Here is a 16,197-nt window from a genome sequence, read left to right as displayed (position 1 = left end):
AAAGAGAGAGGCTGGAAGCACAGAGCAAAACGGACATTCGAGGGCGAACAACTGCTGGCAAAGGGATAAGTGATCCGAAGCATTAAAGCCCTTGCGACAAATTCCGGCGCGAACGGCCAGGGGACATGAGACTCGCAGGAGCAGCCCTCGAGCGAGCCGCGGACGGATGCGCACGCTGGAAACAGAGTCACCTGCCGCCGCCCAGCAGCTTCAGCCAAAATGGCGCCGCCGCTCTGCCCGCCCCGCGCGCGCGCCCTGTGGAGCGAGGACTCCGGGGACGCGCGCGTCCTCACCGCGGCTGCACGCCTGCGCGAGGGCGGGCGGCGGGGGCGCGCGCACGGCGGGGGCGGGCTTTGCCTAACGCAGAGCTGCAGCCGCCTAGCCGGACGTGTCGGCGAAGATGGCGGGCCGGGTGAGTGCCGGTCTGGGAGCCCAGGCTCGAGGCAGGGGCGCCGGGCTCGCGGGCACTCCGGGGTCCAGGAGGCCCCAGGGGAGTGGGAGTGAATCCGAGCAATGGGGCGCGAGGCCAGAGCGGGACTCGAGGGTAGCAGGGGAGCGGTGGCAGAGGATTAGCCCTCCTCAACAACTCCACCCCCCTCGAGGGGAGATGACCCCCTCGTTACCCGCGTCTGCTGCGCCTCAGGTCGTCCTCTCCCATTCCTTGGGGCTTGTTTCCCTTGTCCTCCACATAGCCGCAGGGTCGCGGTCGCCGAAGCCCCTTCTGACTGGCTCTGGGGGTCTTTCCGCACCCCCTTGCGAGGGCTTATTAGGGGGCGCCGGAGTAACTGCCGGGAGCACGTCTGCTGCATTCGGGGCGAGCGGTGTAGGAAGGATCATCAGGAACCCATGTCTGGCTCTTCACAAATTAAAGGTCGTTGGGAAAGAGGAGGGGGTGCCAATGACTTTTAGTGTTAGAGCCCTGCCATCTGGGGGACCTGTCAAGTGTCAGGTCAGGCGGGAATTTGCTTTAGCTTGGAGTGAGGATGGATTTGGGCTGTCACGTTTTGTTTTTATGGATGACAGGCGCTTTCAATGCAGCAGGATATGCTGTAGTTTCAGGGTTTTAAATTTACTTCCTCCTTTAGGCTTTAGGGTTGCTGGGTAGGATGGAGTTGGCGAGGAGAGATAGAGCTGGTTGAGTGCTGTATTGCAGTCTGCCTTGAGCTAAAAGCTCTCAAGGGATGAGTCCTGCCCAGAGATTACACTGGTTATAAACCTGAGGACATTAACTGCGTCACTGGGGGCGAAAGATGTGCTTGACTGATCTCTTTGTACCAGAATTTTTGAATAAGTTTACATAGATTTATGCATATATGCAAAAGCCCTATCTAAAGGGACTTGTAGGTCATGAGATTCTAGAGTCAGAAGGGATCTTAAAGGTCATTTAGTTTGGCTTCTTTCTCTTCCTTTTCCCCGTGGTCTCTCCTTTTAAGGCTAGTCCTTCTACCAATACTTCAGACCCTATCTGTATATTCATCTGCTCCTTCTTAATATAATCAAGCTTCTTTATCTTAAAACAAACCCTTCCCCCACCCCCACAGCTGTCACCTTTTCCCTTCCCACTTTACAGCAGGAAATTTGATAGAGTTGTCTATATTTATTGTTTTCCATTTGCTTACCACCTACTCACCCCTCAACCTACTGCAGTCTGATTTCTGTCCCATCATCCCACTGAAACCTGTCCCTCAACTTAATTGAACTTTTCAATCCTTATTTGATGTCTCAGCAGCTTTTGACGTTGTTGACCATGGCCTCCTCGATGGAAAGCACTCTTTACATGTGTTCTTGGATGCCTAGCTCCTGGTTTGACTCAGACCTCTCTTTTGCGGACTCACCCTCCTCTACTTTGTTATTCATTGCTGGTATTCCTCAAAGGCCATCTTCTCTCAATTTTCTGCTCAGGCTATCTCTTCTAAGCCCATAGCTACAACTGTCTATATGGCAGTGATTCTCAATATTTTACCCCCAGTCCAGACTTGCCCTTTAAGTTTCAGGTTAATACGTCCAACAGCTTATTTAAAATCAAGGCCCCTGAAACTCAGCTTTTTCAATTCCGAACCTAGGATCTTAGCCCACCTAACTTGTGTAGATGCTCCTCAACTTAACGATGGAGTTACCTTCTGATAAACCCATTGTAAGCTGAAAGTATCAGAAGTTGAAAATGCATTTAATACACCCCATCTACCGAATATCATAGCTTAGCCTAGCCTACCTTCCTTACACATCCCCAGAACACTTACATTAGCCTACAGTAGGGCAAAATCATCTAACATAAACCTATATTATAAAATGTTGAATACCTCATGTCATTTATTGCTGTGCTGATAGTGAAAAACAGAATGGTTGTGTAGGTCCTCAAAGTACAGTTTCTGTTGAATGCCTGTCACCTTTGCACTATTGTAAAGTTGAAAAATGTTAAGTGAAACCATTGTAAGTCAGGGACTGTCTGTACCTATTCAGTAAGATAGGAATATCTCACTGAATGATACTGTCATCCACCCAGTTATATAGGCTGGGAATCTGGGGGAGGAAGAGGGTGGGTAACCCTTGATATCTCTCCTCTGCCCTATCCATGTCCTCTGCCCTATACAGAGGTAAAATTTGGTAAAATTTGTCAGTTCTGCTCCTGCCCCCCATAAAGGTGTTTAATTAGGGTCTAAAGACTCTGGTTTGGGAGAATGATTGCTTTAAACTAGATCCAAATCACCCACTGGACTGGCTGGATTGGTCACATGGGTTCTGTCATTTTAACCTAAAAATCTCCTGTCTGTCCACCTTTCCACATCTTCATTTTTACCTCGTTTTCCCAGACTACCATCATTTCTGGTCTGGACTACTGCAGGAAGCTTCCAAGTAGTTTTTTTGTTTTGTTTTGTTTTGTTGTTTTTTTGGTTTTATTTTTGGGACGGAGTTTCGCTCTTGTCACCCAGCGTGGAGTGCAATGGTGCGATCTCGGCTCACTGCAACTTCCGTCTCCCAGGTTCAAGCCATTTTCCTACCTCAGCCTCCTGAGTAACTGGGATTACAGGTGCCCGCCACGACACCCGGCTAATTTTTGTGTTTTTAGTAGAGATGGGGTTTTACCACGTTGGCCAGACTGGTCTCAAACTCCTGACCTCAGGTGATCCACCTGCCTCGGCCTCCCAGAGTGCTGGGATTACAGGCCTGAGCCACCGTGCCCGGCCTCCCAAATAGTCTTCTTAGAGCGTATGGCCCACCTCCGGTTCATTCTGGACACTGACATTGATTGTTCCTTCCCATGCCCATTACTACTTAAACCCCTCCTCAGCAGCATCCCATTACTTTTTAGAGAAAACCAAATCCTTAATGAGGCCTTCAAGACTCTTTGTGGTTCTGCTCCTGCTTCTTTCCACTCTCTCTCTCTTAACTCTCTGTCCTCAGGTTATATGGTAAATGAGCCTTTCAATTCCTTCAGCCTGTAGTTTCTTTTACCGCAAGGTCTTTGCAAGTGGTGTTTCCTTTCTTTGTAACGTTCTTTGCCACAACCATTTACCTCCTACTCAGACATCATTTAGCTACTCAAGGGAGGCCTATTCTGACCCCACATTGTAAGTAAGGATCCTTTGTTATATACCCTTGAAGAACTGTATTCCTCTCCTTAGAGATTTTTTTTTTTGGTTACTTTGAGTGTATGTTATTATTTGCTTCTACCACTTCACCTCAGTGAAAAGCAGAGAACATATAAGTTATTTAGTCATTAGCAACTGCACTTTGTGTACCTTCTGGGACTTAGGTACTCAATACATTTTTGTTGAAAATGAATCAATCTCTGAACACTCTGGTGATAGATGGTGTATTACCCTAAAGCTTGCCCATAATGTCATACAGCTATGTTACGTCTTTGTTATCTGGAGTTCCATGTAACTTTTACACGTAGTTACTATTTCTGCTGTTTAAAGCTATATGGAAGGTGTAAACACAATTTTCCATGTAATAGCTACTCGAGCTATTCGTTTACTTGAATACAGGTTACATATCTCCTCAGATTTTCTATTTTACAAGTTAAACATCCCCCAATTCCTGGCATATTTCATATTCCAAACGCTTAATCATTTAGACTACCTTCCTCTGGAAGTAACCTAATGTTACTGTTTTGTCAGCCTTTCTTCTAAAATGTGCCCAGAGTGGAACACAGTGATCAGAGTGTACTTGAGCTATTATTCTCTTGAGATGGACACTACCATTATTCATGCCAGATAAAATTGTATTAGCGTTTTTTCTACAGTAAATCACGTTCTTGGCTCATAACTGAGCTTGTACTTAATGAAAACTCACGTTCTTTTAAAATCAGCTCCCTAGCTCCATTCTAGGTTTGGAGCCGTTTTACTGAACCTAAATCAAGACCTTATCCTTTTACAATTCATTTTTTTAGGTCATTGCCTGTCTGCTATTTGTTGAGGTAATCTGGATTCTTAGTTCTTCTCGTGTTAGGAAACATAATAGCTGTCTCTTTCAGTTTGGTTAGCTCTGTAGGTTTAATAATCGTGACTTCTGTTTCTACGTTTGAGTTATTGGTAAAGAATAGAATAAGACAGGGTCAGAAATAACCCTTCAGCATATGCTGCCAGTGACCTGTCTCTAGACTGATACCCATTAATACACTTGGGTACTGTTGCTTAAGTACAGATATATCTCATTTAATCCCAACAAAACAACCCTGCAAAGTAGGTAGTATTATCTTTGTTTTTTGCAGAGAGAGAGAGAGAGAGATTTAGTAACTTGCCAAGTTCACATAGCCAGCAAGAAGCAGGGTCAGAATTTGAACTCAGATCAGCCTGGTACTGTTACCTAGTTCACTAACTTAGTTACAAGAATGTAATGAAGACTAAGTTTACCTCACCTAGAACTTTTTGGACATAATAATGTTCAGAAACTATCTTCTACCTTTTGGAAAATCTGAACAACTTTGGCCCATCTGATTGTCTATCATTTCTTCTGGTAGCCTTTATTTTCTAGTAATTACTGAGTGATGTTTAGCAAATATAGTTCACCTTGTTGCAATACTTTTATTTGTGCATATTTATGGAGTACATGAAAAATTTTTTACATGTGTATAATGTGTAGTGATCAAGTCAGGGTACATGAGTCCAATATATTAAGTATAGTCATCTACTCAGCTATCAAACATTGAATTTATTCCTCCTATCACTGGATTTTTTTTTTTTTTTTTTTTTTGAGATGGAGTCTCGCTCCATCGCCCGAGGCTGGAGTGCAGTGGCGTGATCTTGGCTCACTGCAACCTCTGCCTCCCAGGTTCAAGCGATTTTTTTGGTCCCATATGAATGACATTGGTATTTTGATAGGGATTTCATTGCATCTGTAGATTGCTTTGGCAATATGGTCATTTTAATGATATTAATTCTTTCCACAAGCATAGGATTTTTTTTATTTTCTTTCATTAGTGTTTTGTAGTTTTCCTTGTAGAGATCTTTCACTTCCTTAGTTAAATGTATTCGTAGGTTTTTGGTAGCTATTGTAAATGGGATTGCCTTCTTAATTTCTTTCTTGGCTAGATCATTATTGGTGTATAGAAATGCTACTGATTTAAAGGTTTTCTAAACCTACAGATATATAATCAGCAAAGACACAATTTGACTTGCTCTTGTCCAGTTTGGATGCCTTTCATTTCTTTCTCTTGTCTGATTGTTCTGGCTAGGATTTCCAGTACTGTGGTGAATAGGAGTGGTGAAAATGGGCATCCCTGCCTCATTCCAGCTTTTAGAAGAAAGATTTCACCTTTCCTCATTCAGTATGCGTTAGCTCTGGGTTTGTTATATATAGACTTTATTATTTTGAGATGTATTCCTTCTATGCCTAATTTGTTGAGAGTTTTTTTAATCATGAAGGGATGTTGAATTTTATCAGATTTTTGTTGTTGTTGTTGTTGTTGTTGTTGCAATACTCTTTTTTTTAATTTTTTTTGAGACAGAGTCTTGCTCTGTTGCCCAGGCTGTAATGCAGTGGCGTGGTATCTCGGCTCGCTGCAACCTCCACCCACTGGGTTCAAGCAATTCTCCTGCCTTAGCGTCCCTAGTAGCTGAGATTACAGGCTTGCGCTACCACACCCGGCTAATTTTTTTATTTTTAGTAGAGACGGGGTTTCGCTATGTTGGCCAGGCTGGTCTCGAACTTCTGACCTCAAGTGATTTGCCTGCCTCGGCCTCCCACAGTGCTGGGATTACAGGCGTGAGGCACTGTGCCCGGCTATTGCGATACTCTTAATGGATTTTATATTTCCTTTTTGTGGGGGACAGTTTATTTTGAATTCTTGCACTTTTGATTTGGTTAATTTTGGTATTCTGACATCATCTTGTAAGTGGGATTTATATTCACTATGTAATTGAAGTTTTTTTTTGTTATATCACTGTTGCTATTGATAGCACTAGTAACTTGTATGTCTTGCTCTCTCCTTTCTCTGACCAATGAAGCACCGTATATAGTATATCTGGGAAATTGGCTGAAGAATAAAATATGTGATGTTACTCAGTGTACAGTTTATAGGTCATCAGAAGATACCACTACCTTCCCACTACTGGAAAAGAAAAAGAGAAAAGTTTTCCACAGTGCCTGAACTGTTTTGTATGCTTATCTTTTAAAATTGCCAGAAATCTCACTTACTGGAGATTCAGCAGTCCCTTTCTGAAAATATACATACTTTAATGCAAATAAAACCAGTGGATCTCTTTCTTCATAAGTCCTTAAATCCAGTCGAGGTAATCTGTTTTGTAGAGATGGGAGTAAGATAATGTGAAATAGGAACCAACGAGAGAGAACTTTCTTAGGGGTTGAAAGGGGTATGGAAAGATATTAGAGGTAAAATTTATTGAATCCAGTGTTTTGACTAGGGCAGGCCAGAATATTCAGTATCAGTATCAATATCAGAAGCTTTTGTAGCCTTTGTTTAGAAACCTAGTCATTTGTAACATTTTGTGGGTGAATGACATCGTTACCAAATAAACTTTCAGATGAAACTTTGGAACTCAGGCTGTAAATTGGGGATAGCTCATGTGCGGTACCACAAATCAAAACAAATACTATAAAGTGTTTGGTAATCCATTTCCTAAATGAAAGTTTGACTCTCCAAAGTACATCAACTTTCTGCAGTCTTACATGCAGTAGTTACTGGTTTTGTATATCGCTTTAGTGGATATTTTCAAAAGTATCTTCAAATGCAATGAATTTTAGGAAACAAAGCAATTCTTTAAAGCAGCATTAGATAAACCCAGAGAAATTTATGTATAGGATGATTCTTTTTTCAAGTATTTAAGTTAAGGTGCAGAAGTATAAGGTAAAGTATATTAACCATTGAAAATTCTGGAAGTGGCGGAAGAGTGAACCCTTGCAAATACCTGCATTGGGCAGTACACTAAGAACTTGCTGTAATGCTTTTTAAAGCATCTGTCCTCTGACTGTAGTATTTTAAGTGAAAATTGCTCAGTGAGATACTCTTTCATATTTTAGTACTGATACCCTTAATATTGCTCTGAGAGCTACCTACTGACTTCAGTTTCCTAGTGATTTAAACTTCTAATTTCCAACTTTTTTTTTATAGTGAAAACGAAATATTTCTTATGTAGATGTAACCATTTCTGGAAGCCCTAAGTATTTTTGTATGAGTATAATTCATACACACTTTTAAGAGATTTCAATCATGACAAAAAGTACAGTGAATAACGTATATCCATGTGATTACCACTGAGATGTAAGAAATGTTAACGTATTATGATACCTGCTTCAGATATTTATCTTTAAAAAAATAGAACATTACAGCCAGGCGCGGTGGCTCATGCCTGTAATCCCAGCACTTTGGGAGACTGAGGCGGGTGGATCACTTGAAGCTAGGAGTTCAAGGCCAGCCTGGACAACATAGCAAAACCCCATCTCCACTAAAAATACAAAAATTAGCGGGCACGATGGCACATGCCTGTAGTCTCAGCTACTCAGGAGGCTGAGGCACGAGAATCAGCTTGAACCCAAGAGGTGGAGGTTGCAGTGAGTTGAAATCGTGCCACTGCACTCCAGCCTGGGCAACAGAGCGAGACTGTTTGTTTGTTTGTTTGTTTAAAGACACTTTTAACCTACCAGTATTGATTTTTGACCTACATTTTTCCTCTTATATTTTATTAGGGCAGCCACAAAGAGCACTTCAATAAAATTCAGCTCAATAACTTTAGGAACCTGATCTCCTTTTCTTTGACTTTAAGCTGAAAGTGTTAATTTCTCACAACTTATGCCTTGTAGATTTGAAACCAAATGAATTAGCATCAGCTGTTTATGAGTAATGCAGGGTATTTTGGTCTTTTGCTAAATTCAGAAAGAACTGCTAAAGTGCTGATAGATTTGCACTAGCCATATAGAACTTTGGTGGAGGAAGAAATGGGAAAATTATTAATTTCAGGTAAGAAATAAGTTAGTCATTTTTGAAATGCAAGAGTCATTTCTTTTTAAAATCACCACATAATAAAGACTTTTAGGGCTGCATTGGTGGGTTTTTTAAAAAGTTGTAAAGTGTTTTCAGTGTTGTGTACTGATAAACATTTTTGTAGTTGGTTTGACAAGCAATGAAACTAGCAATTATCACTAATTCTGAGTCTTCCAATGAACCTCTGTGTCAAATTTTTAAATTTAATTATCCTGCCTATTTTTCTCCTAGAGAATAATATTGATACAATTTTGTGGGATGATAGCAGACAGTTCCCATTGCTGAGAATAGAGCCTGGTATGGGGATATTATGATTCCTGAATGATTGAACAAGACATTTGTTTCTGAACATCTTAGTAAATTGTCACTTCTGACAATGTCTGTAGTTTGAATTTTGATATTCTCTGCCAAGCTATTGAATACTCTAAATAATGTTGTTTATTGTGTTATTTAAATCATTAGTATTATAGATCTAGCTTTAAACAGCTGCTGCACTGCAGTCCTTTTTCACAAATCTTTCAATAAATCTACTTATCAATCACCAAATTAACTTAAGTATAAGTTAAATGATGAGATGGACCAAGAGTGTTATTGAAATCTCATTTCCACACGTTTCTTCTCTTCTTTTGTAGAAGGTAATGAAATGAACCTGTCAGTGTTCCTGTTTTATGAAGTTTATTTCTCTTAGTACAGTGATTGTGATAGTGGGTTCTGCAGACCAGCAAATTAGCATTATCTGAGAACTTGTTAGAAAAGCAAATTCTCAGTTCCCACTTCAGGTTGACTAATTTAGAAACCCTGGGGTAGGGCTTAGCATTCTCTATCAGTAAATTCTCCAGGTGATTCTGATGTATGTTAAAGTTGAGAAGCATTCACTGAGTATTTTGAGCTCTCCAATTTAGTTCCTTATAAATTGTTGAAGGTATTTTTTCCAGATTTCTTTCCAAATGTATACTCAACCTTGTTATTGATAGGTTTCAAGGTTATCGTCTTCTTCCCATTACTACCTTCATCTATATCCAATTTTCAAACTTTTAAGAAAGCATAGCTATTTTCCTGCAGTATAGTTAATTAGGTACCCTGACTGACCTTCCCAAATAAACAATTTAAAATTCTAGATAAATTTTTTTTGGAGGGGGGACAGGGTCTTGCTCTGTCACACAGACCAGAGTGCAGTAGTGTGAACATGGCTGACTGCAACCTTAACCTGTTGGACTCAAGCGATCCTCCCACCTCAGTCTCCCGAGTAGCTGGGGCCACGGGTGCACACCACCATGTCCAGCAAATTTTTTTATTTTTTGTGGAGATGGGGTCTTGCCATGTTGCCCAGACTGGTCTAACTCCTGGGCTCGAGCAGTTCTTCCACCTGGGCCTCCCAGTGCTGGGATTACAGGTGTGAGCAGCTGTGCCTGGCAGATAAAATATTTTTTAAGTAAAAACCTTACATGCATGGAGATAGCTGGCTGAAAAGGAAGGAATAATCAGGCCAAAAACTATGTGAAGGTGAAAACCCAGAAATATAAGCCAAGTACTTTTGCCTTGAGGACATTATTTGCAAATGGCTTTACTTGGAAAACCTGGTTAACTTGTGCTTGTGCCTCAAGAAGCCCAGAGAACAGAATATAAAAGTTGGTAGTTTTCTGGTAGAACGTCCTACCTCTGCCGGTAAAGATGGTACCCCAAGGGGCTATACATCATAATAAATGAGAACTAGTAATAAACTTACCTTGTCTAAGGATCAGAAAGGAAAATTTCCTGCCTCAAACTTTTGTGGTGATGGGAAGGGTACAGAAATTCCCTGAGAAGTTTTACCCACAAGCTGACCTTCATGCAGGTTTGAATCCTGATTTTATATTACCTGGATGGTATGAAAATCTTAAGCCAGTAATTAAATATAAAAGTGGTACAAGAGTGACGATGCCTTAAAATGCCTAAGAATGTCTAAAAAGCAGCAAATACAAAGCTTCTTGGGAGAACCCATCTTGATCTTAGGATTTAGAAAATTCCTAAACATAAAGCTGTAAGAAATACGATCTCACATTCACAAAATGCAGAAAGAAATAAGATGCAATGAATGAGAGCAAGCAGAAACAATGAAGAGCAGAATCAGAACCTGCAAAGACTTCACATATTGCAATTAGCAGACACAGATTATAAACACATGTATTTAATATGCTTACAGAAAAAAAAATTTAAATAGGAATAAGGAGCAAGTATACAAAAATGACCAGTGTACAAATTTAATAACAGATTAGACATAGCTAAAGAAAGATTTAGTAAAGTGGATCTGAAAAAATTGCAGTATAGAGGCAAGAAAATGAAAAGTAATAAAAGAGTTAAGAGAATATGGAAGGTAGAGTAAGAAGGTTCAGTCTAGTCAGAATTCCAGGGCCAGGGGAGCAGGGGCATGGAAAAGAATGAAGCAAAGGCAGTATTTGAAGAGATAATGACAGAGAACTGACGAAAAACAACCTACAAATTTAGGAAGCTAAAATATCCTAGAAAGGATAAAAAGAAGAGAAATTCACACCTAAACATTTTTTAAAGAAACTGCATAATACCATAGAGAGGTCTTAAAAGCTGTCAGAGAAAAAAGATATTACCTTCAGGTATTTGGGCTGTCAGCTAATTTCCTGTCTGTAATAGTGAAAGCCATAAGACAGGGAATAATATTTTCCATATGCTTAGAGAAAATAATTGTCAACCAAGAATTGTATATCTTGTGAAGAATGGGGGCAAAATTAGACACTTTAAAACAGACAAATACTGAACGTTGTAACCGTCAAACCTTCCCTACTAGTAGAAATTCGGATCAATTTCCTGAAGGCTAAAAAAAAAAAGTGACCACTGATGTAAAGTCTGAGATTTAAGAAGGATTGAAGAGTAAAGATAATGATAAATTTGTGGATATATTGAAATAAATGTTGGCTTGGCTTTATAAAATGATGTATGTGGAGATTTTAAAAATAGAACTAAATAGGCTGGGTATGGTGGCTCATGCCTGTAATCCCAGCTCTTTGGGAGGCCGAGGCGGGCGGATCACCTGAGGTCATGAGTTTGAGATCAGCCTGACCAACATGGAGAAACGCCGTGTCTACTAAAAATAAAATAAGAAAAAAATTAGCCAAGCATGGTGGCACATGCCTGTGATCCCAGCTACTTGGGAGTCTCAGGCAGGAGAATCGCTTGAACCCGGGAAACAGAGGTTGCGGTGAGCTGAGATCACGCCTTTGCACTCCAGCCTGGGCAGCAAGAGCGAAATTCCATCTCAAAAAAAAAGAAAAACTAAATATTTTATAACAATGGCATCTAAATCAAAAGACTGGTTAAAGTGTTTTATGATCTTTATACTGTTGAAGAGAAAGGTAAAGCTATTCAATTAACTTTAGATTTTGATAAGTGTGTGTATTAGTATTTTCAGAGTAACTACTAAAATAATATAAATATTAGGAATAATTTATAGCGGAAAAACAATTTTTAAAAGGCAAGGAAGAAGTGAAAAACATAGAAAAGGTCAGATAAAGAGGAAGCAAAAATAAAATGTAAAAATCAAATCAAATATATGGTGGACTAAATACATCATTCAGACAAAGAATGTCAGATTGGATTATTTAAAAACAAGCAGGCTGGGTGCAGTGGCTCATGCCTGTAAACCCAGCACTTTGAGAGCCTGAGACAGGTGGATCACTTGAGATCAGGAGTTCGAGACCAGCCTGGCCAACATGGTGAAACCCTGCCTCTGCTAAGAATACAAAAATTAACTGGGTGTTGTGGTGCTCACCTTTAATGCCAGCTACTTGGGAAGCTGAGGCAGGAGAATCACTTGAACCCAGGATGCGGAGGTTGCAGTAAGCCAAGATCATGCCACTGTACTCCAGCCTGGGCAACAGAGTGAGATTCCGTCTCAAAAAGTAAATAAATAAAAACAAGCAAAAAAACCTTACTGAAACAACATAAAATCTAGCTATAATTTTCGAGAGAGAGAGCTAATACATATGAATGTAGAAAGATAGAAAGCAAAAGGATGGAAAAAGTCTATCAGGCAAATTCTAACCAAAAGGGAGGTAAACTAGCTATATTAGCATGAGACAATATGATCTTTCAAACAAGAGATAGCTAGAGATAGGTCCCTCGATAATGAGAAAAGGTTTATTTATCCATAAAGGTAAAAACAATTCCAAACTTGTGTGAACCTAATAATTGCCTCAATGTACAAAGAACAAAATGACATAATTGTAAGATGAAATAGACAAATCTACCATGGTGAGGAGTTTCAAAACTCTGTCAGTAATTGAAAAATTAAAAAGACAAAATGGTTACAGCTGAAAATTAAATTAAAAATTCAGTTTCTCAGTTGCAATAGCCACTTTTAAAGTGCTTACTAGTGACATGTGACAATGGCTGCTATATGGCTGCTGTATTGGACAGCATAGAAAGTACTTTTGCACTGCATTAATTTAGAAGACTTAATATAATTAACAATGTTAATAATTGAGGAGTATTGAACACCACATCCAAGGTGCTGATATCTTTATAATATCTGATCATAATGTAGGCAAGGTGGAAATTAATGACAAGAAAAGGCAGAAACATTGAAGACAGGTAAAGATTTCTTTTTTTTTGAGATGGAGTCTCGCTCTGTCGCCCAGGCTGAAGTGCAGTGGCCGGATCTCAGCTCACTGCAAGCTCCGCCTCCTGGGTTTACGCCATTCTCCTGCTTCAGCCTCCCAAGTAGCTGGGACTACAGGCACCCGTTACCTCGCCCGGCTAGTTTTTTTGTATTTTTTAGTAGAGACGGGGTTTCACCGGGTTAGCCAGGATGGTCTCGATCTCCTGACCTCGTGATCCGCCCGTCTCGGCCTCCCAAAGTGCTGGGATTACAGGCCTGAGCCATCACGCCCGGCCAAGATTTCTTAAACAGAATACAAAAAGCGCTAGATACAAAGGAAAAAAATTGATTAATTGGATTTCATCAAAAGACACCGTCTTAGTCTGCTCAGGCTGCAATAACACAATGCTGTAGACTTGGTGGCTTAAACAAGAGAAATGTATTTTCTCACAGTTCCGGAAACTGGAAGTTTGAGACCAGGGTGCCAGTATGACTGTGTTTTGGTGACCACTGTCTTTGTGGCTTGCACACAGGCTTCTTGCCGTGTGTCTGTGCGGCAGATAGACAGCAAGATCTCACCATCTCTCTTCCTTTTCTTATAAAGCCACAGTCCTGTCAGATTAGGGCCCTTCGCTTATGACCTAATTTAACCTCAATTACCTCCTAAAGTCCCTATCTCCAAAATAGTTGGGGTGGGGGAAGCGCCTCAACTAATAAATTTTGGTGGGGGCAGTGGGGAGTGCACATTTCACTCCATAGTAGACGCCACTGAGGAGAAAGAAGAGAATGGGAGAAGGTATTTGAAATACACATATTTGACAGCCGGGCGCAGTGGCTCACGCCTGTAATCCCAGCACTTTGGGAGGCTGAGGCAGGCAGATCATGAGGTTAGGAGATCCAGACCATCCTGGCTAACACGGTGAAACCCTGTCTCTACTAAAAATACAAAAAATTAGCCAGGCGTGGGGTCAGGCGCCTGTAGTCCCAGCTACTCAGGAGGTTGAAGCAGGAGAATGGCGTGAACCTGGGAGGCGGAGCTTGCAGTGAGCCGAGATCACGCCACTGCACTCCAGCCTGGGCGACAGAGCAAGATTCTGTCTCAAAAAAGAAAAAAGAAATACATGTATTTGACAAGGACTTGTACCTGGAATATATAAAGAACTACAAATCAAGAATAAAAAGAAAGGACAGAAAGCCAATGGAAAAATGAACAAAGGATTCAAACAGGCATTTCACAAAGAACTTACCTGTAACATATGTTAAATGCTCAACCTCATTAGTCATCAGATAAACACAAGTTAAAACCTCAGGGAAATGTTATTCCACACCCACCAGAAAGTTAAATTAAGAACACATTGTCATGACAATTCTGGGTTTGGTTTTGTTTTGTTTTGTTTTTTTGAGATGGAGTCTTGCTCTGTTGCCTGGCTGGAGTGTAGTGGTGCGATCCTGGCTCACTGCAACCTCTGCCTTCTGAGTTCAAGTGATTCTCCTGCCTCAGCCTCCCGAATAGGTGGGATTATGGGCACCTGCCACCACGCCCAGCTAATTTTTGTATTTTAGTAGAGATGGGGTTTTGCCATGTTGGCCAGGCTGGTCTCGAACTCCTGATCTCAAGCGATCCACCTGCCTCGGCCTCCCAAAGTGCTGGGATTACAGGTGTGAGCCTCCGCGCCTGGCCTGTCATGGCAATTCTAAGTGGTGATGAGGATGTGCAGCAGCTGGAGCTGATGAAAATACATGAGCACAACCTCTTTGGAAAACTAAAAGAATTCCCTAAAACTGAGAGTAGGCAGGATGCCGTGACCCAGCACTTATACTCCTGGGGGTGGGAGGAGTGAATATATTTCTATTCATGATTTCTATCTCTGATGACAGAAATTAAGCTAGTGGGTATCTGCGGTTGAGTAGAAGGATAATGACTAGGAGCGGGCAGTATGGGATGCTGGTAATGTCCTCTTCACCTAACTGTTGGTTACCCTGGGGGTGTTCACTTTGTAGAAATTCATTGAGCCAAACACATACAATGTATGCACTTTTCTGTATATATGTTTTTCTTCAATAAAAACTTGATTTAAATAATGTTCTTTTTCTTAAACTGGGTAGCAGGTTTATGGTGTTTTATGTGTTACCTATATTTTATACATATTTTATTCCTGTTCAGTGTTCAAAAAAATATAAAAAGTGGTAACTGCTTTGTTGTTAATTTGAGCATCTCCTGCACCTAGCACAGTGCCTGGGACATTATAAATATTTATCAAATATTTGTTCTATGGAACAGAAGTAGGCTAGTAATTTCTTTTTGCTTTCTAACAGCTGATTTTTGACTCAATTATTTGTAAATATGATTTCTACTCAGTTATTTCTAAATAATATGTAAATACTGTGTTTATATTTATTAGCAAGCTGAATTTGTTAAATGAGAAACCTCTCATTATTAAGGACACATCATAAATTATTAGCATGCTGTGTTATAGTGACTAAAAGTAGCATCAACAATTTAGATAAGTATAGTGTGGCCTTATGGATGTAAGTCAATACATCATGCAGCATTGAAGATGTGCAGTTTAGTAGACCTTCTAATAATCTCGGGTGTCTCACTGTTTCTTTTTTCTTTTTCTTTTTTTTTTTTTTTTTGAGATAGGTATCACTTTGTCACCCAGTCTGGAGTGCAGTAGCATGATCAGGGCTCACTGTAGCCTTGACCTCCTGGGCTCGAACCTCTCACCTCAGCCCCCTTAATAACTGGGATTACTGGTTTGTGCCACCAAGCCAGGCTAATTTTCTTTTCTTTGCTTTTCTCTTTTTCTTTTCTTTTCTTTCTTTTTTGTAGAGTTTGGGTCTCACTATGTTGCCCAGGCTGGTCTTGAACTCCTGGCCTCAAATGATTCTCCCTCCTTGGCCTCCCAAAGTGTTGAGATTATAGTTTTGAGCCACCGCACCCAGCCTTACTGTTTTTTTCAGTTGTTTCTGAACAACTGGAATCTCAGCTATCTTTTTCCATTAAATCCCGTGTTCATTCCTCCGTACCATGCTGCTGCTTGCCCGTTTTTGCATTTCTCCTTTCTGCTTTCCTGAACATCCTGAGTCGTACTGGGCTGGCATTCCCTTGTTGGGACAGGGGAGAGGCTCTAGGCCTTGGATC

The 16,197-nt window shown here is 40.7% G+C and overlaps 1 protein-coding gene across 3 annotated transcripts in view; it reads left to right on the top strand.

The window, feature by feature from the left end:
- Nucleotides 1-247: 247 nt before the first annotated feature.
- The window catches only part of NSF (N-ethylmaleimide sensitive factor, vesicle fusing ATPase), a 162,274-nt gene continuing 146,324 nt past the window's right edge, over nt 248-16,197 (top strand). For 2 of the 3 annotated variants that reach the window (XM_025363255.1, XM_025363251.1), the window contains exon 1: nt 295-412. Coding sequence is in view for 2 of the 3 variants with exons in the window: in XM_025363251.1 (XP_025219036.1) it covers nt 401-412 (12 nt within the window). In the remaining variant the exon portion in view is untranslated. Of the gene's footprint in view, nt 872-16,197 lie in introns of all 3 variants that reach the window. The other variant, XM_025363250.1, reaches the window with a different exon arrangement.

Source organism: Theropithecus gelada, chromosome 16 (assembly GCF_003255815.1).
Source record: "Theropithecus gelada isolate Dixy chromosome 16, Tgel_1.0, whole genome shotgun sequence".
NCBI lineage: Eukaryota > Metazoa > Chordata > Mammalia > Primates > Cercopithecidae > Theropithecus > Theropithecus gelada.
Note: the sequence above shows the minus strand (reverse complement) of the source record. Positions and strands in the feature narration are given on the sequence as shown.